The sequence below is a fragment of the Brachypodium distachyon genome, chromosome 2 (assembly GCF_000005505.3).
Source record: "Brachypodium distachyon strain Bd21 chromosome 2, Brachypodium_distachyon_v3.0, whole genome shotgun sequence".
NCBI lineage: Eukaryota > Viridiplantae > Streptophyta > Magnoliopsida > Poales > Poaceae > Brachypodium > Brachypodium distachyon.
This window is the reverse complement of record NC_016132.3, coordinates 35968668-35987757: the sequence shown is the minus strand read 5'-3', so window position 1 is coordinate 35987757 and position 19090 is coordinate 35968668. Positions and strand designations below refer to the sequence as shown.

At 44.4% G+C, this 19090-nt stretch overlaps 3 protein-coding genes across 3 annotated transcripts; all 3 read left to right on the top strand.

Annotated features, from left to right (window-relative positions):
- Positions 1-1857: 1857 nt before the first annotated feature.
- LOC100823881 (anaphase-promoting complex subunit 7) lies at positions 1858-9387 on the top strand. Its single transcript, XM_003568880.4, has 18 exons — positions 1858-2063; positions 2413-2481; positions 2668-2718; positions 3129-3266; positions 3359-3421; positions 3615-3730; positions 3949-4033; positions 4180-4239; positions 6257-6302; positions 6566-6639; positions 6872-6922; positions 6998-7198; positions 7277-7321; positions 7568-7661; positions 7734-7879; positions 7987-8216; positions 8675-8735; positions 8869-9387. The coding sequence occupies exons 1-18, from the start codon at positions 1995-1997 to the stop codon at positions 8953-8955; spliced, it is 1686 nt and encodes a 561-aa protein (XP_003568928.1). The 5' UTR covers positions 1858-1994; the 3' UTR covers positions 8956-9387.
- Positions 9388-10171: 784 nt separating this feature from the next.
- Positions 10172-11864, top strand: LOC100833168. Its single transcript, XM_014898798.2, has 2 exons — positions 10172-10266; positions 10375-11864. Exons 1-2 carry the CDS (start codon positions 10228-10230, stop codon positions 11713-11715), a joined length of 1380 nt encoding a protein of 459 aa, XP_014754284.1. The 5' UTR covers positions 10172-10227; the 3' UTR covers positions 11716-11864.
- A 1710-nt stretch (positions 11865-13574) lies between these two features.
- Positions 13575-17711, top strand: LOC100832855 (acyl-coenzyme A oxidase 4, peroxisomal). The gene is made up of 13 exons (XM_003566505.4): positions 13575-13803; positions 13894-14010; positions 14989-15095; positions 15316-15393; positions 15495-15618; positions 15710-15783; positions 15878-15937; positions 16017-16126; positions 16359-16518; positions 16636-16712; positions 16799-16970; positions 17063-17155; positions 17352-17711. Exons 1-13 carry the CDS (start codon positions 13788-13790, stop codon positions 17478-17480), a joined length of 1317 nt encoding a protein of 438 aa, XP_003566553.1. The 5' UTR covers positions 13575-13787; the 3' UTR covers positions 17481-17711.
- Positions 17712-19090: the final 1379 nt, after the last annotated feature.

The window sequence follows — 19090 nt, the reverse complement described above, 5'->3', positions numbered from 1 at the left end:
CGCGGAAACCCAAGAACAACAGGTCTACTGCTGGGAACAAATTCCCGCCGACCATCGGCCGGCAACTTGGGCAAACCACGACTGCTTGAATGAGCCTTGTATGAGCCCATGCAACTAGGCATGCGGGGGCCATAACCTCCACACCGAATTTCCGGCGGGGCGACCTTCTGCCACGGGCTTTGAGCCCACCAAACCCCAAAACCAATTTCTTGGCCCTCCACTAGCTGGAGTGACAGGTGTTCTCAAATATAGGAAAAAGCTGGAGTGACAGGCGAGCGCTACCGCACCTAGCCGTTGCACGGGCTGCACGCTTGTCCAGGCGAGAGTGTGATGGTGAGAACGCTAGTCAGCGCTAGCCTTGTGGTACTATTAGGCGGGTTAAGGTTCTGGCAGGAGCCAGGCAGGCCTAGGTGGGCTGCACTTATCCGGACTCAACACCGGGCAGCGAACGCTTCTGGGTCCAAGCCGAAAACAGAAGGTTACAAATTACCTTTTATTATTATTATTATTATTTCTCACTTGTACTAATAAGCTAGGCATTTAGGTCCCCTAAAAATAATGAGCTATTTGAATTCGAATTTTTTTCAAGTACTTCTGACAGATCTAGCACGCTCAATGTTGTATCCTGGGGCACGACTGCACAACTTACATCGTTTAAGTATTTTTCATTTCAGACTTGTAGACACAAGTATGATGACTAATGAAAATTGGTTCATGGTACAGATTGAAAACAAATAGTGCTAGAATGCTTGGCGCTTTACAGTGGCGGACATGGGTTTTCAACATTGGACGGGGCAAAGACACCGCGATTTCAAATTAGGTGGGCGTAAATACGCCGCGGTTCCCTTTTTTTTTTCAATTGGTCATGGACTAACCGCAGTTAAATAAGAAAAACAATAGAGCAAAAGCATCGTAGATGTAGAAGTATACATTTCCTTGGTGAATGGTTGCAAGCACGCAAACGCTAATCAGATGGAAAAAGGTTTTCAGTCCGTGGACATCTCACGTTCTTTGCCGGGTTAAGTCCTAATCAAATGGAAAAAGGTTGGTTATTTTTCTTTCGGTGCAAGCCCAAAACCAAATGAAGAAAATGACAAACAAAAATCAAAAGGAGCCTTTTCTATCTATAGATAAAATCAAAAGGAGTTGGTAGAGAGGTTTATAGCGAGCGAACCTGTGCACCACATACCACATGAATGCTCCCCCCGCCACGGCGTCCCGTGGATACATTTGGGGGCCCATTCAATGTGGCAACCACTAGTCACATTGGGGCTTGTCGGCCCGGGTCTCCCCCAAGGCTACAACAACACGGGCATCGTATGCCCATGCCCGCCGACCGAACGCTTGGGTATTTTTCAGGCCAACCGGGCCGAAGCGAGAGCCTACATGCGACGGCGCTCCTTCCCCACGAAGAAGTTAAGGGGCCTCATTCGGGCTTCTCCTCGGCCTTGACACGGGGTCGAACCCACAAACCACTTGTACCAAGTCCTTTGCCCTCCAACAACGCTGGAGTTACAGGCGCTCGCAACCGGACCTGGCTGCCCTGGCAGTCAACAGGTGATATTTATGCAGGTGTATGTGTTGTTCGATTAGCTGTGTGGTATTATTATTTTTAACCAGGTGTAAAGCAGTCATGCACGAATTAGCAGGCCTAGATGGCCGCACGGAACCACATGGCAAATGTGGTTTCCAATTAAAAATGCAACCAAACATGGCCGCACGAAGATGGCACTAAATAGTTTTAGCACGAGCTGTAAGGAACTAATTACTCGAGTTAAGTTTGGGAGCGGGCCTAACTGGGCCGAGCCAGCCGGCCCGTTCCAAAACCCCTCCTTCTGACCTTCTCCTCCCTCCATCGCCGTCTCCGGTGCGCAGTGAAGGAAGCCAGTGACCCCCAAACCACTCGTCTCTCCAGCAAACCAAAGCAGCGAAACCCCAATTCAAAATTCCCTAGAACGAAGGAGAGCGAGCCGCGCCGGATCGGACCGCCGGGGATGGAGGCGGCGCGGGAGTCCATGGCGGCCCTCCTCGACGCGGGCCTCTTCGACTCCGCCCAGACGCTCGTGCGTGACCCCTGTCACTTACCCCCACACTCCAAATCCCTAGGGTCTTGCGCCGGTCACCCGCTACCCCGCTAGCTAGGCCTTTGCCTAGAGGCTTCCCCACGTCGTTCCGTCGCGCGCGCGCGCGTGCGTGCGTACTGTGGTGTGCTCGTGGGGTGACTGTGGTGGGCTGGCTTGCTTGGTTTATGCATAAGCTTGTTTGGAGATTTTGCTGGAAACAGTTTATTTCCGTAGAAATTGAAGAAGAGTCATTGCTCCAAACAGGGCCTTAACCAAATTTTTTTTTGGTTAGATGTTCCTTCTGTATGGAGGATTATGCCGGGGAATAATACTTCCTTGTGACTTTCAGGGATGCTTTCTTGTGTCTTCAGGTGGTGGGAGTAATGAGGCCGGCATGTCAATGAAGGCAGAAAGCTTGGTAAGTTCCCTCGAGTAACTCAGCACTCGAAGGTGGCACTGGTTTGGTCAAGTATTTGTTCACAATGTTCCACTGTCTATTTCTGCTGCCTAAATGGCTCAGTTTTGAACTTCATATATTTGGACTGAAGTATTGACTAGAAACTATTGGGACTGAAGTAGTGAAGTGTTGCCTGCTGTATCGCAGGTCCTGCATGGTGATGCATTGTATGGGGAGAAAGAATTTCGGAGGGCGCTGGTAATATTGCCTAGAAACTCTTGTTGATTAAAATGTACTCCCTTCATTAAAAAATATATAGGACAAATGCATTTTCCTAAATCAAACTTTTGAAAGTTTTACCAAGCTTATAGCAAAAGGTATCAACATCTATGATACCAAATCAATACACCATGGAAGCATATTTCAATTTCATGATGGATATAGATGTTGATTTTTTTTCTTCTATAAACTTGATCAAACTTTAAGAAGTTTGACTTAGGACAAAATTGATTTTCCTTTTTTTTAATGCTGGGAGTTTTTCGGAACTTGATTGCATTAGAGAAATAAACGGAGGAACTTATGTCTCTTTTCCATCAAGGCATCCAAGTGACAGTTAAGTGCTTAATGCTGTAATCTTAATTTCTTATGTCCCTTTTTCACCACGACAGAGTGCCTACAAACAAGCAATCCAATATAGCAAGAGCATCCCTAGGCAAACAACAAGTGCCACCAAAATATCAGTTTCCACTACAGGCCGGTCACCTTCTCCAAATTCTTCAAATCTTATGCCATTCAATGAAAATGAGGTGTCTACAGTTCAACATGCCATTCTGATGTTTCCTGTGTTTTTCATGTCACCTCTCCCAACTGACTCATCCAGTTTGCTCCACTCTTTCAGGTGAAGTCTAAGATAGCTCTTTGCCATTCTGCTCTACATGAGTACCGTGAAGCACTCCAAGAGGTCAGCATTCATTCTTTGTGGTATTCTTTTTCAAAGTTAGCAGTAGCCCACGTTTTATATCACTGAAATTTGAGTCGATACTGGAAAATGTGAATCTCTAAAATATATTTAGGATGACTTGGATCAATATGTGGTTTGCTTCTTCTGAAACAAAGCTAGATGATATAAAGTTTGACCTAAATGTTATCTGCAGATGGAAGGGATTCCTTCTAAAGTGAGAAGTCTAAAAATGAATCTGATGTTAGGGAAGCTTTATCGGATATCCAGAAATAACCGTGCAGCTGCTGTATGCTATAAAGAATGCTTAAGGTACAACATACCAAATTTGTTTTCTAGGATCCTGAATGCTGCATTTCATAGTTCATAGACATAAAATTGATATTTTCTTTTGTATCACAAGATTGTTGTTTCTACAATTTGATACAAAACCACCGAGTTCTCTCCACTGAAAATATTTCCTCACATGGGCACTTCTTGATGATGTAATTTGACAAGCTCTTTTGTATATATTTTTGCTCTTTTGCCAGGCAATGCCCTTACATATTTGAGGCTGTTACAGCTTTGGCTGAGATGGGGCTTTCTTCAAAGGAGTTTTCATTATTATTTTCACAAGTAAGTGTACATTTCTTTAGTTTAAGATCTGAAAAGGAATATTGGGCTCTCAAGAGTACACTGGAAGTTTTACTTGGTAGTTTTCAACCACTAGTTGCCCAAATTTACTTTTGAAAACTTGAACTAATTAATATATGTCTTTGTAGGCGCCAAATAGAGGAGGCAAGCCACACGGTGATTTTTTAGATGCACAGCGTTGGTGGAATGTAAGTGGACTATGCCACTCTTGTTGTAAATAGGAAGTGTGGCAAGATTTTACATGCTGGTAGCCTGTTAATATTTCTAGAGGATGCTGTAATATTTTTGAAACATTACCTTTTGATGCATATTACCAGTAGTAAAGAAGTAACTATTGAAATCAGTTTATGTTGAGTTGTTGACAGCAGATAGTAAGCTTGCATGTTATACATCATTTAATCCTGTACATCCTACTCTGTGAAGTAGATCGGCGCTTGCTCTCTTATGTTAGATATCCTTAGTGCATTGATTATTGAAAGCCAAAACAGATTTTAAATAGAAATGCCACAGTTCACTAATTGGAAAGGTTTGTGAACAGCCTTTGCCTCTTAAGCTCTATGGTCTCATCGCGTGAATCCACTCTTGGAGCAGTTCTTTCCTGCACAGCTTTAGGGAGCTTTGGCTTTCTTATTATTATGGAGAATTTGCCACCACTGTCACAACAAATGTGTTGCACTTCTGTTTTATTGTACCACCATTAGCACTAATTGATTAAGTGATCAAAATGAGAACAGTAAGAATACAACATGGTCTTTTACCTTGAGATCAGTCGACATTGCTTTTCAAGAGATAATTCCGTATACCACTTAACATTTGGTAAGTTCCAGATATACCACTTAACATTTGGTAAGTTCCAGATATACCACTAAAAAAATCCTGGTTCCAGATGTACTACTCAAGTTCTGTAACAGTTCCAAATGCATCACTATCGCTAGTTGGCTGTCAATTAGCTGCTGAAAGGTCAATTTTACCCTTTTCTGCTGACTTCTGTACATGCCACTCTGTAGCAGGGGTGTACATACAGATATTTCAAAGAAATTATTTGTTGTTTTCTTGGTAATATTAAACAGTACAATAATCAAATATTGCTAACTTGGGCATGACAGTTAGAGAACATTTCAGGTTTGTTTGTGCGTTTCTAATTCTATCACTCCTTTACCATGTTTTGGAATCTTCTTTCCTGAAGGAATGAACTAAAGCACGAGTCCATTGCGGGTATGAGGTTCAGGTTGAAGTCGGCAGACATAGGAAGTAGATGCTGGAAGGCTAGTAGTACGGTCTCCACCGTGTGCTCACAAGCCCCAGCTGTAGCACATTCCCTCCCACCATCTTCCCGTAGTACAGCACAACCACATCATGGAACAATACACTACTCAGTCCTCCATTAATCAATGGCAATAGCAGCAGAAGGAAAACTTGAAGGGAAAAAAAGGAATACTGCTAGTTAGCCTACTACTTTTCCCATCACCCATCAGTGTTGCTGAAGGAATGTGGTGCTCACTGGTTCAGATGGAGCAACAGGGTGGATGATATCCACCTCAATTTGATTTGAACTCCGGCGAGCTATCGTGGGGAAGAGAGAACAAGTCACACGAGCTTGTGCCATTGTGCTGCAGTTGAAGAAGAAGCGAGCACCTCATACAAGATTAACTGAAACAAAAATCGTCAAGTTTTTACCGTGGTTGTGCCCGTTTCTTAGCTTTTTTATATATCTTTTTTTAACTTCGGTCTCTTATCTTTTTTATTCATGTGATGCTACAAAATTTCTGATTAGGAATATCAGAGATATTTTTTTTATCATGGGCATTTGGGTTAATAAGTAAAATAGTTGGCAAGAGGTTTGTCTCTTAGGCCGTCAATTCGCGGTCAACTAGTGGTAGTGGTAGTGGCATATTTGGATTCGGTGCAAAATTTGAGTTATATATTTAGAACTGGTATTTTTTTATGGTATATCTGGAACTGACCAAAGTCCGCGTGGTATTTATGGAATTCTCTCTAGTTCTAAACTTCCAAATTGAAAATTTATCAAATGATCAATAAAATCCCTTACATTGTTACAGTGTTTCTATTATTTAGTCTGGAGTTAATTATTTGTTACTGGTTCCTCACAAACTCTGTTTCCTCTTTCTGGCATATGTTTGATCATAGTTTCTTGTTCTTGTTAACCCAAGCAGTTATTTAATTCAATTATTTTTATCTTGACAGCGGTATGTTGAGGCCCAATGTTGCATTGCTTCACATGATTATAAAGGTATTGCAGTTGCTTTGTCCAAATTGCATTTGATGATTCTAACATAGGGTTCACTTAGTTGAACTTTGCCGAACTGGTCAAGGAACTTTTTCATCTGGTTAAAAAGGATTTGCACGATTGGTTAATTAAATCTGTGTTCATGATACAGTACTATAGTTCAACATCTTAATTTGGTGCTGGACTTTTGTGCTATAGAATAGCTTTACTTGTATCTGTCAAGCATAATATTGCAGCTTTTAACAGTAGCTGTTTACTTTTTATAGGTGGCCTTGACATATATCTAGAACTAATGCAACGATTCCCCAATAATGTGCACATCTTGCTGGAAATTGCAAAGGTCTGTCTTCCCTCAACTTTCCCATTGTGGTGTTCTTCTGTATGCTCTACTCTATACTTGTTAAGTACAAGCATCAAGTTTTTATTACTTATGAAGTGTCTCTATGCTTATGTGTTTCTTGATTTCTTCACGTTTGCTGGTTCTGTGTGTATAGACCTTGCGACGTACATTGTTCATTCTCTTATTTTCTACTCCATGTGTTGATCCTGATTTTTGTGCTTCTTACTTCAAGGTTGAAACCATCATAGGCAGGAATGATGAAGCGATCATGAATTTTGAGAAGGTAAAACAAACATATATAGGCTTGAAGTTCCTTACAATCAAATATACATATGTAAAATTGTTTTGTGTTAAGCAGGTTCGGTTAATTGATCCAAACATCATAACATATATGGATGAGTATGCAATTCTCCTAAAAGCGAAATCGGACTACATTAAGCTAAACAAGTTGGTACATGATATGCTGCATATTGATCCTGCAAGACCAGAAACATGTGTTGCTCTAGCAGCACTGTGGGAACGGAAAGATGACACAAAAGCTTTGACATATGCTGAAAAGGTATGTACGTATTTTAGATATGTTTTATGGAAGCTAACCTTCTGTCTAATGTTCCTTGCATTGTATTGCTTCTTGCAGAGCCTCCGAGTTGATGACAGGCATATAACCGGCTATATCATGAAGGTAATACCGCAAAGCATTGTCCATATGACAGCTTTTCTTATTGTCATGCATTTGTCTTCTTGTATTTCAATATTGTGCAAGATGTGTAGTAATGAATTACTCAAACATGATTGGGTGGGTTTACAACAAACCTGTTGCTTTTGTTGATGTATTTTGGAAATTTGAATAATAGCTTTAGGAACCTTCTGCCATCTTTCTTTTCTTTATCCAGATGCCAGGCTTACTGTTCATTTACTGCTCTTTCAGGGCAATTTGCATCTGTCATCGAACCGACCAGATCTGGCCGTGACAGACTTCAGGGGAGCTCAAGAACTAAGGGCTGATCTTCGTTCTTATCAAGGTTGTTGCACATTGATACTTTCTGGTTGCTTATTCAAAACCTATGGAAAGACTAATATAGATATATTCTCAGGTTTGGTGCGTGCTTATCTAGCACTTTCTAAATGCAAAGATGCATTATTTACTGCACGGGAAGCAATGAAGGTTATGCATCAGTCTGCAAAAGCTCTCAAGTTAGTTGGTGATGTGCATGCTATCAGTTCCAGTGGCAGAGAGAAGGTAAACTTTATCCCAAAAGACCTTTTGTCTCATGATTTCATTTTGTATGTTTTTCGTTGTAATAGTGCCCTTCGGTAAGTTATTCATGTTGTTGCATTATTTTCCAGGCAAGAAAGTTCTATGAATCTGCCATTCGTCTTGAACCTGGATTTCTTGGAGCAGCATTGGCATTGGCTGATTTGCATTTTGCTGAAGGACGGAATAAGGAGGCAGTTTTGTTACTTGAAAGATATCTAAGACAATGGGCAGATGATTCCCTACACATCAAGTTGGCTCAAGTATTTGCAGCGACAAATCTGCTTTCTGATGCACTCTCCCACTATCAATCTGCGCTAAGGTACACATTTTCTTGAATTCGAAACTATGAAATAGCAATACTGTAATGTAGGAAGACCTTTTTTTTCAAGTATGTGTCACTTTCATTAGAAGATATGGTAGGAAGACTTCGTGTCTGTTTGGTCATGACCAAAATATTGGTATAGTTGAGTTTGGTCATGAACCAAACACACCCGAATTCATGTTGAATCATGTATTTTTCGTGCCTACTAATTTAAATTGTCACTTGACTTAAGTGAGTAAAGTTGCTGGGGTCGAGTGGGGGTATATTGAGAGATTAATGTGCTCAGAATATGTTTATAATTTTTTGAAATATTATTCTTCTGTCTAGTTTGGTTGTCATGAAGCTGGTTCATTCTGTCTTGGAAACCTGTGTTAAACACTTCTGGACATGCATACTATTTTTCCTTTTTAGTCTTGTTCCTAGTTCAAGGAAATAAATAAAAAACACTTCTGCAGGATAAACCCACATAATGAAGCTGCCAAGAAAGGGTTGGAGCGCCTGGAGAAGCAAATGAAGGTTTGTGTTTTATAACCACATCATGAGAGCTCTGTCACCTTCAGTAACTCGTCATGTTTGGCCTCCCTTCATCTCTGGATTTGCTTCGCCGTAAGATGAGAAACGATGTTGATTGTTGTGATTCTCTGTGCAGGGAGTAGATCCAGACGCACCTGAAGATGATGACGAGAACGAGGCCGATGACGTTGATGCTGACCAGGACGATGCCGAGCTGCTCTAGGTACATTCTGAAGTTCATATCAACCGTAGATGCAAAGCGGCGTCACATATCTTGTGACTGAGGAGTTGCAACTACCGAAGCTGTAATGCCATACGCGGATGGAAGGCGTCACGCGGTGTTCTACAGGGTGGGGTTGGTACTTGGTAGGGTGGCAGAGGGCGCCATTGCATGAGTGCCTGAGTGGGAACGGTTGTGCCACCGTACTCTTATGAAACTGGGTAGGATATATAAGAGGTGTCATGCGTTGTTAACTTGTTACGCAAATCAGCTTCGTGGTTTGTTAAGGCTCCGTAAGTGCTTGCTAACAATGTTGTGTTCCTAAATGTAAATCATCTGTATGATCAGTGAGAATTGTTTGTCCGATGCTTAAAAGAGTATCCGATCTGTTGCTTGACTTCAGGATAAAAAAGGCTCGCGACTGCTTGTTTAATACGTGACATTCTTTTTGAGAGAGTATCTAACTATCTAACAAGCAACGTGATTAAATATTTTTATGCGGATATGTTAACAAATATTATAAGATCGTGATGTTAGTGTGGTCTAAAAAATTCGACCATTTTTCCTAGCTAGCCTTTGTAATTTATTTCACCTTTGACATACTTCAGTTGCCAGAGGTTTAAGGACTTGTTTAGTTAAGCTTAAATGTGGTCTTTGACTTTTGGCTTGTACCACAACAAAATTACTTATTATCCTGATTTAGCACAATTTTGTACAAAATCGGCGACAAGTAATATGGATCGGAGGGAGCATTAGTTTTTACTATACCACCATCTTATAATATAAAGTTAAAAGTCAAAAACCAAAAGCATCTAAATAAGTGATTTTGTGGCTATAAGCCCAATTTAAAAATCACATTTAAGCCTGACTAAACAAGGTTCTAAGGTCCGTTGATTTTTGGTTTCTGGTCTCGCATGGATTTTTACGTGGCACAAAGAGCACAAGGCAACGATCGTAAACTAACTTGAGAAAGAAAGAAGTACTACTGCCAATTTGCATGACAAATGTTTTCACGATTGCGGGATTTAGCAGATACACATGGAAAGTGCGCGTCAAGACGGGAAATAAAACAGCGGCCGGACTGTACTGCCTCTCGCAAGAGAAAAGGACGACCGACCGATCCGTACTCAGATTCGAATGTTGTACGGTCCATCTCTATCTGATCTGACCCAACAACAAACAGAGATCACCCCGTCCCCGCCGCCTCTTCTCCTCTATATGAGCCGCCACCACCCTGCAGATCCCTAGCCGCCACCCCCCCATATCCATCTGACAATGCCGCGCAGCAAAGGCGCCGCCGCCAGGCGAAGGAAGGCTGCCGCTGCCAGGAAGGCCGCGGGACCTCCCGAAGCCGCCGCCGCCAGGAAGGCCGCGGGACCTCCCGAAGCCGCCGCCGCCAGGAAGGCCGCGGGACCTCCCGAAGCCGCCGCCGCCAGGAAGGCCGCGGGACCTCCCAAAGCCGTCGCCGTCGCCGTACCCGATCCCGACGCCGGTAGACCCTGCCCGAGCCTCTCCCTCGACGTGCTCGCCAACATCCACGACCGCCTCCCCTTCCTCGACCGCCTCGCCTTCGCCTCCGTCTTCGGCGAGACCTGCTACGACGTCTTCCAACCCGGCCCGCCATGCCTCCTCCTCCCCGGCAAGACCCCGGAGACCGCCAGGCTCTTCTCCCTCGCTGACGGCCGCGCCGCCTCCGCCGCGCGCGTCCCGGACCCCGCGATGCGCGGCCACGTGGTCCTCGGTTCCAACCGCGGCTGGATCGCCACGGCCGACGAGTCCGGCCAGATCTACCTCGCCAACCCGACCACGGGCGCGCAGCACGCGCTCCCGCACATCGCCACCATGGGCGTCTTCCTCCCCGAGAAATCGAACACCTACCGCTGGTTCTCCCTCGTGATCAGGGACTTGCTCGCAGCCCGCTACGGCGCCGGCCCGCCGTTCCTCCACTTGTGGGGGCCCGAGGGCTACGGGACCTTCACGCACTCGGCGGCCCAGATGCGCATGTGGTTCTACCGGAAGGTCGTCCTCTCCGACTCCCCTCGCCCGGGGACCTACGCCGCCATGCTCATCCTGGAGGCCAGCTTCGGCGCGCCGGCCTTCGCCACGGCGGACGACCCCACCTGGAGGCTCGCGAAGTCCCCCGACGGCGTCGAGGACGCCATCTTCCACCACGACGGCAGGTTCTACTCCGTCTCCTACACCGGCCTCGTCGAGTCCTGGGAGCGCGACGCCGAGACGGGCCAGTTCAAGAGCGCGCCCGCCGCGCCGAGGCTGTCCCTGCCCGCCGTGGACAAGGGCGGCCCGCCGAGCAGGAAGTACCTCGCGGTGGCGCCTGGCGGGCGGCTGGCGGTGGTGCTCAAGTACGCCGACGCGGCCAAGGAGCGGTCCTACGGGCAGGAGAAGGGGCGGTGCGTCTTCGAGGTGCGCGTGCTCGGCGACGGCGGGGCGTGGGAGGAGACGACGGAAATCGGTGAGGCGGCGCTGTTCGTCGGGGCGAACAACTCGATGTGCGTGTCCACGAAGGGCCGCCCGGGGATCATGGCGGGGTGCGTGTACTACACGGACGACGAGCACGGGCAGGCGGCGCTGCGCCAGGAGTCGAGGCGCTCGTCCTACTCGTACAACGACGACGAGTCGGCTGATTTGCGGGGCGTCGGGGTGTTCTGCCTGAAGCGCGGGAGCTTGAAGGGCCTCGAGCTTGGGACGCACTACGTCAGCGGATCCTGGCCGCCGCCAGCGTGGATCACGCCTTCCATCCCGTGATTATATGTAGTTCGATATATCGCTAGGTCTCGCCTGGATTATCTGGTTACACGGTTCGAGTTTAATAATTTTTACTTCTTTAGTTCTTTATTATGAGTATTTGCAAATGCTTGTGGATAGTTAAATTTTCTCAGCTTTTTAATGAATAATTCAACTATTTACATCGCCGAGTTGGTCGACCTTTGGATCAGGCTTCAGGGCCGTGAGCTCCTCCCGGATAGGCGTGAGAACATTGTTTGGTCCCTCACGCCGAACTGTGTCTTTTCGACTAGCTCGGCCTACAAGGCCCAGTTTTTCGGAGCCTAAATATCGCTTCTTCCGTGCTCGCCGTGCAAAACTAACTATGGACTGTCGATCATCAGCCTGCGGTTTGAGGATGGCCCCACCGTCCCACCTGCAAGCTCTGCGGCTCCCGTACACCTTGGGTCGGCACCCCTGACCTCGCCTCGCCGGGAACGTTTGACGAGTATGTGGCCTCCTGTTGGGGCTCCCTGGCTTCCTGTTGGGAGAGCCACCATATGTAAACCATGGTTTAATGAACTAAATCTCCTTTCATCAAACTAGCTAGGTGTAAAAATTATATATGCACACATATTAGGGTTGGTTGTTAAACCCGAGCCGAGCATATGTTAGAGCTTGTAACATGGACTTATTATGCCTCCCTGTTTTGGAGATAAAAAAATGGACTTGTCTTTGTATTTCAGACCTCAAATGTGATGATTTTATGCTATCTCTTTACTTTTGTTTGGTCCACAACATAACATTAAGATTTAAGATATTTCCTTCGTTCCAGAACTAAAACGACAACAAGAATTATGAAACGTGTGAACTAAAATCAAAACAAGAATTATGGTAACATAATGAGTACTCCCTCCATCACATATTAAATGACTTAAATTTGTCCAAATATGAATGTATCTAAGCCTAAAAAACATCTAAATAAATGTAATAGAAAGTCAGAGTATGTATCAGCCGTACGAGGTATGCATGTTTGGGCTTTTCACCTAGTCTCGAAGGCCCGTCAGCGACTCTATGTACACGGATGTGTCGACCATCCTCCTTAGGCTTCGGCTTTTCTGGCGTCGTCTCCTCTTCTTCCTCTGTCCCCTTCGCTGCTTCTCAATCCTTCAATCCTTGGTAGCATAGCCTCCAATCGAGTTGTAATTCCTGAATCATCTGTGTGGATGTGAACTCTGTTCTTCCGTTATCTCCCGATAATGGAATCCGATCGCGAGTGAGTGAATTAGTAGTTGGATGCTCACAAGGCCCATTCTCAAATGCTCTTTGCTTGCCGCCGTTAGGTTCTGCTCTGGCCATCAACATGGTTCACCACCGCTCCCTGATGGCTCGTTAACCATTTGGATCGGTCCAGCCCTTGCTCAGATCATAACCAGAGTATTGCGTGTAAACATGAAGTTCGTCTTACTTTCACAAGGAGTGGGATGAAGCAGACCCCTGCATGGTTTTCAATTTCCGTTTCAGAAATATTTCTGCCAATCACTGAAATTCAGTATTTTTGGTTTTTTATCTCAGTCAAATGACTGAAATTCTCACATGAAGTTGACTAAAATCAACCAAATTTAAGAATTTTTTTGACAATTTTTTTATGGAAATTAATTTCATTTGCGTCTATTAATGAAATTATTTAAATTACATATTTTGACCGAAAGAGAATAGTTTCGCCATCCACTGTAACCACACTGAGTGAAAACCATGGACCCCTGTCGCGGTAACTGGAGCTAGGTGAACTGAAGCCGGTTGCCAAAGGCGAAGCCATCAGTTATCGTGGGCTACAGTAACACTACCTTACGCCTTCGGCCTTCGTCGCCTGCCTACTTGCATTGCAGTTGCAGCTGTCATCATTAATTGCCCCCTTAAGCTCGGCTCCCCCGTACTGTCCATTCACGCTCTTCCAAATGGCCGGAGATTTATCCACCAGCTTTCCGTCTCTCGGCCCCTTCTCCATTACTCACTGTCTAAAATGAACTAGGAAACTCCCCCTCTTCCTCGATCGAAGGAGCTCGGGGTCCCCGGAGGAGCGGTCGGCGAGCTAGCCCTCGGTTGCCTCGGAGATGGGGAGCTTGCGAGGTGGGTGGTGAACTGAGCTCCGGTGCAGGGATTGGCCGATTTAGGTAATGTGGGTTTTGTTTTGATCCTTCGCGCTGGTATCTTGTGCAGGCAGCGCCGCCGGAGAGGGGAGGAGCGAGGATGGAGGGAAGGTCGGGCTGCCGGCGTTGGACGTGGCGCTCGCATTCCCGCAGGCCACTCCGGCGTCCCTGCTGTTCCCGCCCGCTGGTGAGATCGATCTCTCTCTCGCCCTGTTTCCTGTCTATATTTTGTAGATAGAATCCTTTTACGGATTTAATTAATTAATTCCTTTTATGGATTCAATTCCATGCGTCATACTGGTAAAATGGTTGTTTTTAAGTGGCATTCGAAAGAAAAAAAAATCATTGGGTCAACTGTCCTTATCTCTTCGGAGAGGACGGTGTTCTTTCTTTTTTCGAAAAGGAGGGAAATTGAAATCAGTTAATTCATCAAATTTTAGTTTGCTTAGTTGGGTCCAAACTGGAAGTGATCCATTGTGTTTTCTTCTTGACGAAACAAGTTTTTTATACGCTTTTGATACCCAGTGACCGGAAATGTGTTTTGGAAGTTTAGTATTGGTGGAGTTTATGGTACTTACTGAAACTTAGTGGCTTTGTCCCCTTAACAAATAGTAGGGTTTTCTTATTGTCATTTCCACTTTAAGTTTAACTGGAGAAATAATTAGTCCGATTAGTCAGAATTTTCCGTTTTCCAGTTTGTGATAGACTAATAAAGAACGAGATTATGAAAGTGATCCGATTTTCAGTAAAAGCAATTATGTTTTCAAGGATTAATGGCAGTTTTTATGCTTTTTTGTGCAATTAAGAATTCCTGTCCACTGAACGATCAATAAGTCATAAGTGTACAAGACAACATGATTATTTCCTCAAAATAAATAAATAAGACTACTTGTCTTGGACATATTGATCATTGGATGGATGGGTTACTTTCATGAAGTGCAATTAAGTTACAGCTACAACCCGCACGCCACAGCAGAAATGTACTTGTTATTTTCTTATATTTGTTCAGTGGACCCACTCAGAAAAAAGAAAGAGAGAAGAGAAAGTAGTTGCCTCCTCTTAATTCATAATCTTGCAGGCTGCAGCTGCTTATAGGCCTACAGCATGTGTGTTCTGAATTGTACTGCATATTACCTGTTTTTAAGTTAATGATTGTTGCTTGCAGTATCAGACTACTACCAGATTGATGATTTGCTGACCGATGAAGAGAAGGCACTTCGGAAGAAAGTCCGTGCTATTTCAGAGAAAGAAATCGCGCCAATTATGACAGAAGTATGTTCTTTGTACATGCATTTCCCAACCTGTCTCATGTCGTCAGAGATATAACATATAATCTGGGCAAGTTTTACGGGTGAAACATTTGGCTGCTCCCTTGTGGTTGTAATGTGGTTTGTTATTTGGATGTCTACTCTTCCTAGACGAGCTGTTGTGCTGTAGTAGACTGTCTAGTAGTGCCTGATGTGTCATGAAATGTGTCATTTTGCTTTTGCAGTACTGGGAGAAGGCAGAATTTCCATTTCATGCCATTCCGAAACTTGCAACTCTTGGCTTAGTTGGAAGTACAATGAAGGTATGAGGCACGTAATCTTCTTTTCAGGCTGTATTTTGTAATGCTGGATTTGACCCAGGCGTGCAATATTAGAATTTATCTTCTTTTACAAATCCTTACAGGGATATGGGTGCCCAGGACTCTCACTTACAGCCAGTGCTGTTTCTATAGCAGAAGTTTCACGGGTCGATGCAAGCTGCTCCGCATTTATTCTAGTGCACTCCTCTTTGGCGATGTCCACAATCGGTAATGCTAACAAATTTTCTCAAAACATTCTGTTTTATATTCAGTTACACTTAATCTCATGTGTTATTTCTCAAATTTGGGTGAAGAATAGCCCTTTGTGGCTCAGAGGCTCAAAAACAGAAGTACTTACCGTCGATGGCTCAGCTTAAAACTGTTGGTTGCTGGGTCAGTTAAATCATCTAGTTTACACTGCAACCTTTTGTAGCTCCAGGTGCTATTTGATATTTTCTCTTCCTAAAAGGGTGTTTACTTTCTGTAGGCTTTAACAGAACCAGATTACGGAAGCGATGCAAGCTCCTTGAAAACTTCAGCAACCAAGGTTTAACACTTACCGCTACAGTGATGAAAAAAATTTAAGCTTTTTCTTTACTAAATTTATCATGTTATGATTTTTTAAGGTACCTGGTGGTTGGCATTTAGATGGTCAAAAGCGCTGGATTGGTAACAGCACGTTTGCAGATGTGCTCATAATTTTAGCTAGGAATGCTGACACAAAGCAACTAAATGGGTAATCATCTTATTTTGGACTATTATTAATTGATTGTACTCCCTGCGATCTATAATAAGTGTCTCAGATTTTGTACTAATTTAGTACAAAGTTGTACTAAATCTGAGACACTTATTATGGATCAGAGGGAGTAGTTTTTATATCATGTACATGTCAATACAATTTTATTTTTGTGCTGACGAATACAAAAGTATCCTGCTTGTTGATGATGAATCTGATACATTTCCTCCAGATTTATTGTGAAGAAAGGGGCTCCTGGTTTGAAAGCCACAAAAATCCAAAACAAAATTGGTCTCCGAATGGTACAGAATGGCGATATTCTTCTGAATAAAGTATTTGTCCCGGACGAAGACAGATTAACAGGCATCGATTCATTTCAAGATATAAACAAGGTACCAAGTACATCTTTTGCCACCCCAAACTCAATTCCTTGCTCTCTCTGTTAGCCAATTTGAACATGCTGCTTGATCCTGTGATCTTAGTTTTATTCGCCCTTGAACTGCTGACAGGTCCTTGGGATGTCACGTGTTATGGTGACATGGCAACCAATTGGCGTAGCAATGGGGGTCTACGACATGTGCCATCGGTGTGAATTTCACCTCTTTTCGCTCCATAATTTCATTGTACTGATCGATCGATACCTATTTGACTTGCACATTTGCCACTGGATAGGTATTTGGGAGAAAGGAAGCAGTTTGGAGCTCCACTGGCAGCCTTTCAGCTCAACCAAGAAAAGCTTGTTCGGATGCTTGGTGACATCCAGGCCATGGTTCTTGTTGGCTGGCGCCTATGCAAGCTTTACGAGTCGGGCAAAATGACACCAGGCCATGCTAGTTTAGGCAAGGTTAGTAAATTGCAATGAAGCTAGCAGATGGCCTTTTTGTTTGAATCGCTTGGTGTTGTTCACTTATACTACTAGCTAACAAATGAATTCAGGCATGGACATCCACCAAGGCAAGGGAGGTAGCTTCCGTAGGTCGCGAGCTATTGGGTGGCAATGGAATTTTGGCTGATTTTCTGGTAGCAAAGGTAAAAGGACCTACTACCATTTACTGATAACTACTCCATTTGATCGTGTTGTAACATCGTAGATTCAATTAGATAATTCTTAGGATTTCTGCTCGGTGGCTAATTATCAGCCATAGTACCTTATAAACGATCTGCTTTTCTCCTTTTTCTTATCACGATTCAAGAACATGATCATAACTAGCTTAACCCCTTGCAGGCCTTCTGCGATCTGGAGCCGATTTTCACGTACGAGGGCACCTATGATATTAACAGCCTGGTGACTGGAAGAGAAATCACTGGGACTGCTAGCTTCAAACCCGCTGTTTTGGTGAAATCCCGGCTCTAATAATTCTTATTGTTATCCCGGTACAGTGAACAACAAAGCACATCCTCACCATGTATTCTGGTGGGTAAGATGGGAATAAGTGCAGTACAGTGAAAAAAGAACGTGTGAACTTGCTTGTTCAATGGTAGCATGCTGGACCTTGATTCTTAGAAAATCATTTGAAATTGCATGGTGAGTGGCGAATATAAGGTTGGGTCTGGATTTTTAATTCATTGAAATAGTTTTAACGGATTTGCCAGAGCTCAGTCAGCTGAGAAATGATATTTCTCAGTCGACGCCCGTGAACCGTTGATTTATGCGCTGAGATTCGTGCTTCTAGCTTGGGCTTTTTTGGAAGTGGGATATCGTGCTGTGTTTTGTATTGGGATGGGTGTCATTCGAGTGGGCTGCAAGGTGTTGTATGGGTTTGGGCTATCGTGCTGTAATTTTGTATTGGGGCTGGGTGCCATTTGAGTGGGCTGCAAGGTATTGTGTGGGTTTGGGCTATTTTTTACGGCTTGCCTTGTCCTTTTTTGAACTTTTTTCCTGGAAGTTTTTCTGTTTCATTGGTTGGGGTGGCAAGAAATGTTGAGATTTTTAGTTTCAGTCAAAATAAAATGGCACAATAAAGATAACGCACAATTCTTTAAATCGGACATAAAATTTCACGTGCAATTTTTAAAATCGCACCTATGTTTAAAACCGCACCTAAAATTTCACATGCAATTTTTAAAACCGCACCTAAAATTTTACGTGCCATTTTTAAAGTCGCACCTATTGAAAACCGCACCTAAAATTTCACGTGCAATTTTTAAAACCGCAACTAAATTTCACCTGCAATTTAAAAAATTTGATCGTTATTCTTTTTGTTGCCTTTTTTTCTCCTTTTGTGAAGAAATTGGCATGACGATGCAATGGTCCTTTTGGCTTGTCCGTGTTGTGCATGTCTTAATTATGCTTTCGTTAGGATTAATTGATTAGCAATGACCAACGTTATAGGGCGTAGCCAAACCCTAGTTTTAATCCTTTATCTTGTTTTTTTCGAGAAAACGCAAAAGCTTTGCGTCTCGATGCATACATAGAAAGAAAATGTTATGTACAAGGTCACGAAGGACCACACCCGATTACAACACGACGCGCCTAACTAGGATCCAGTGGCAGCAGCGTCCCCAGGCCCACAGCTCCCACCCTAGGCCACTGCCGAGCCTCCGCCTTTATCAGGTCGAGGAGGGAAGCTCCCGCCCTATGCCACTTGACACGGGGAGGGGCCCAAGCCTTCTAGTTCAGCTTCCAAGTGTCCGAGGTAGTCCCCCCCCCCCCCCCCAAGAAGAGAGCCTCATAGCACGACTTAGAAGAGTATTGTCCATCGGCTATCCATCTCCAACGAAGGACATCCGCTGCGTCCGTGAGCTGGACACCCCAGACCAAGTTCCAAATCTGGATGTACTGCCAAAGGGCCACCAGCCTAGAGCCCCTCGGATGTCCTGGATCCACCGTCGGTCAGCAAGGGCCTCAGCAACCGTTGGGGACCTGCGGGTGCGTTTCGAGGTGAGCAGGTAAAGGGCAGGGGCAAGCTCCGAAATGGCTTAGCCGTCCAACCACCGGTCTTCCCAGAAAAGCGTGGAGGAGCC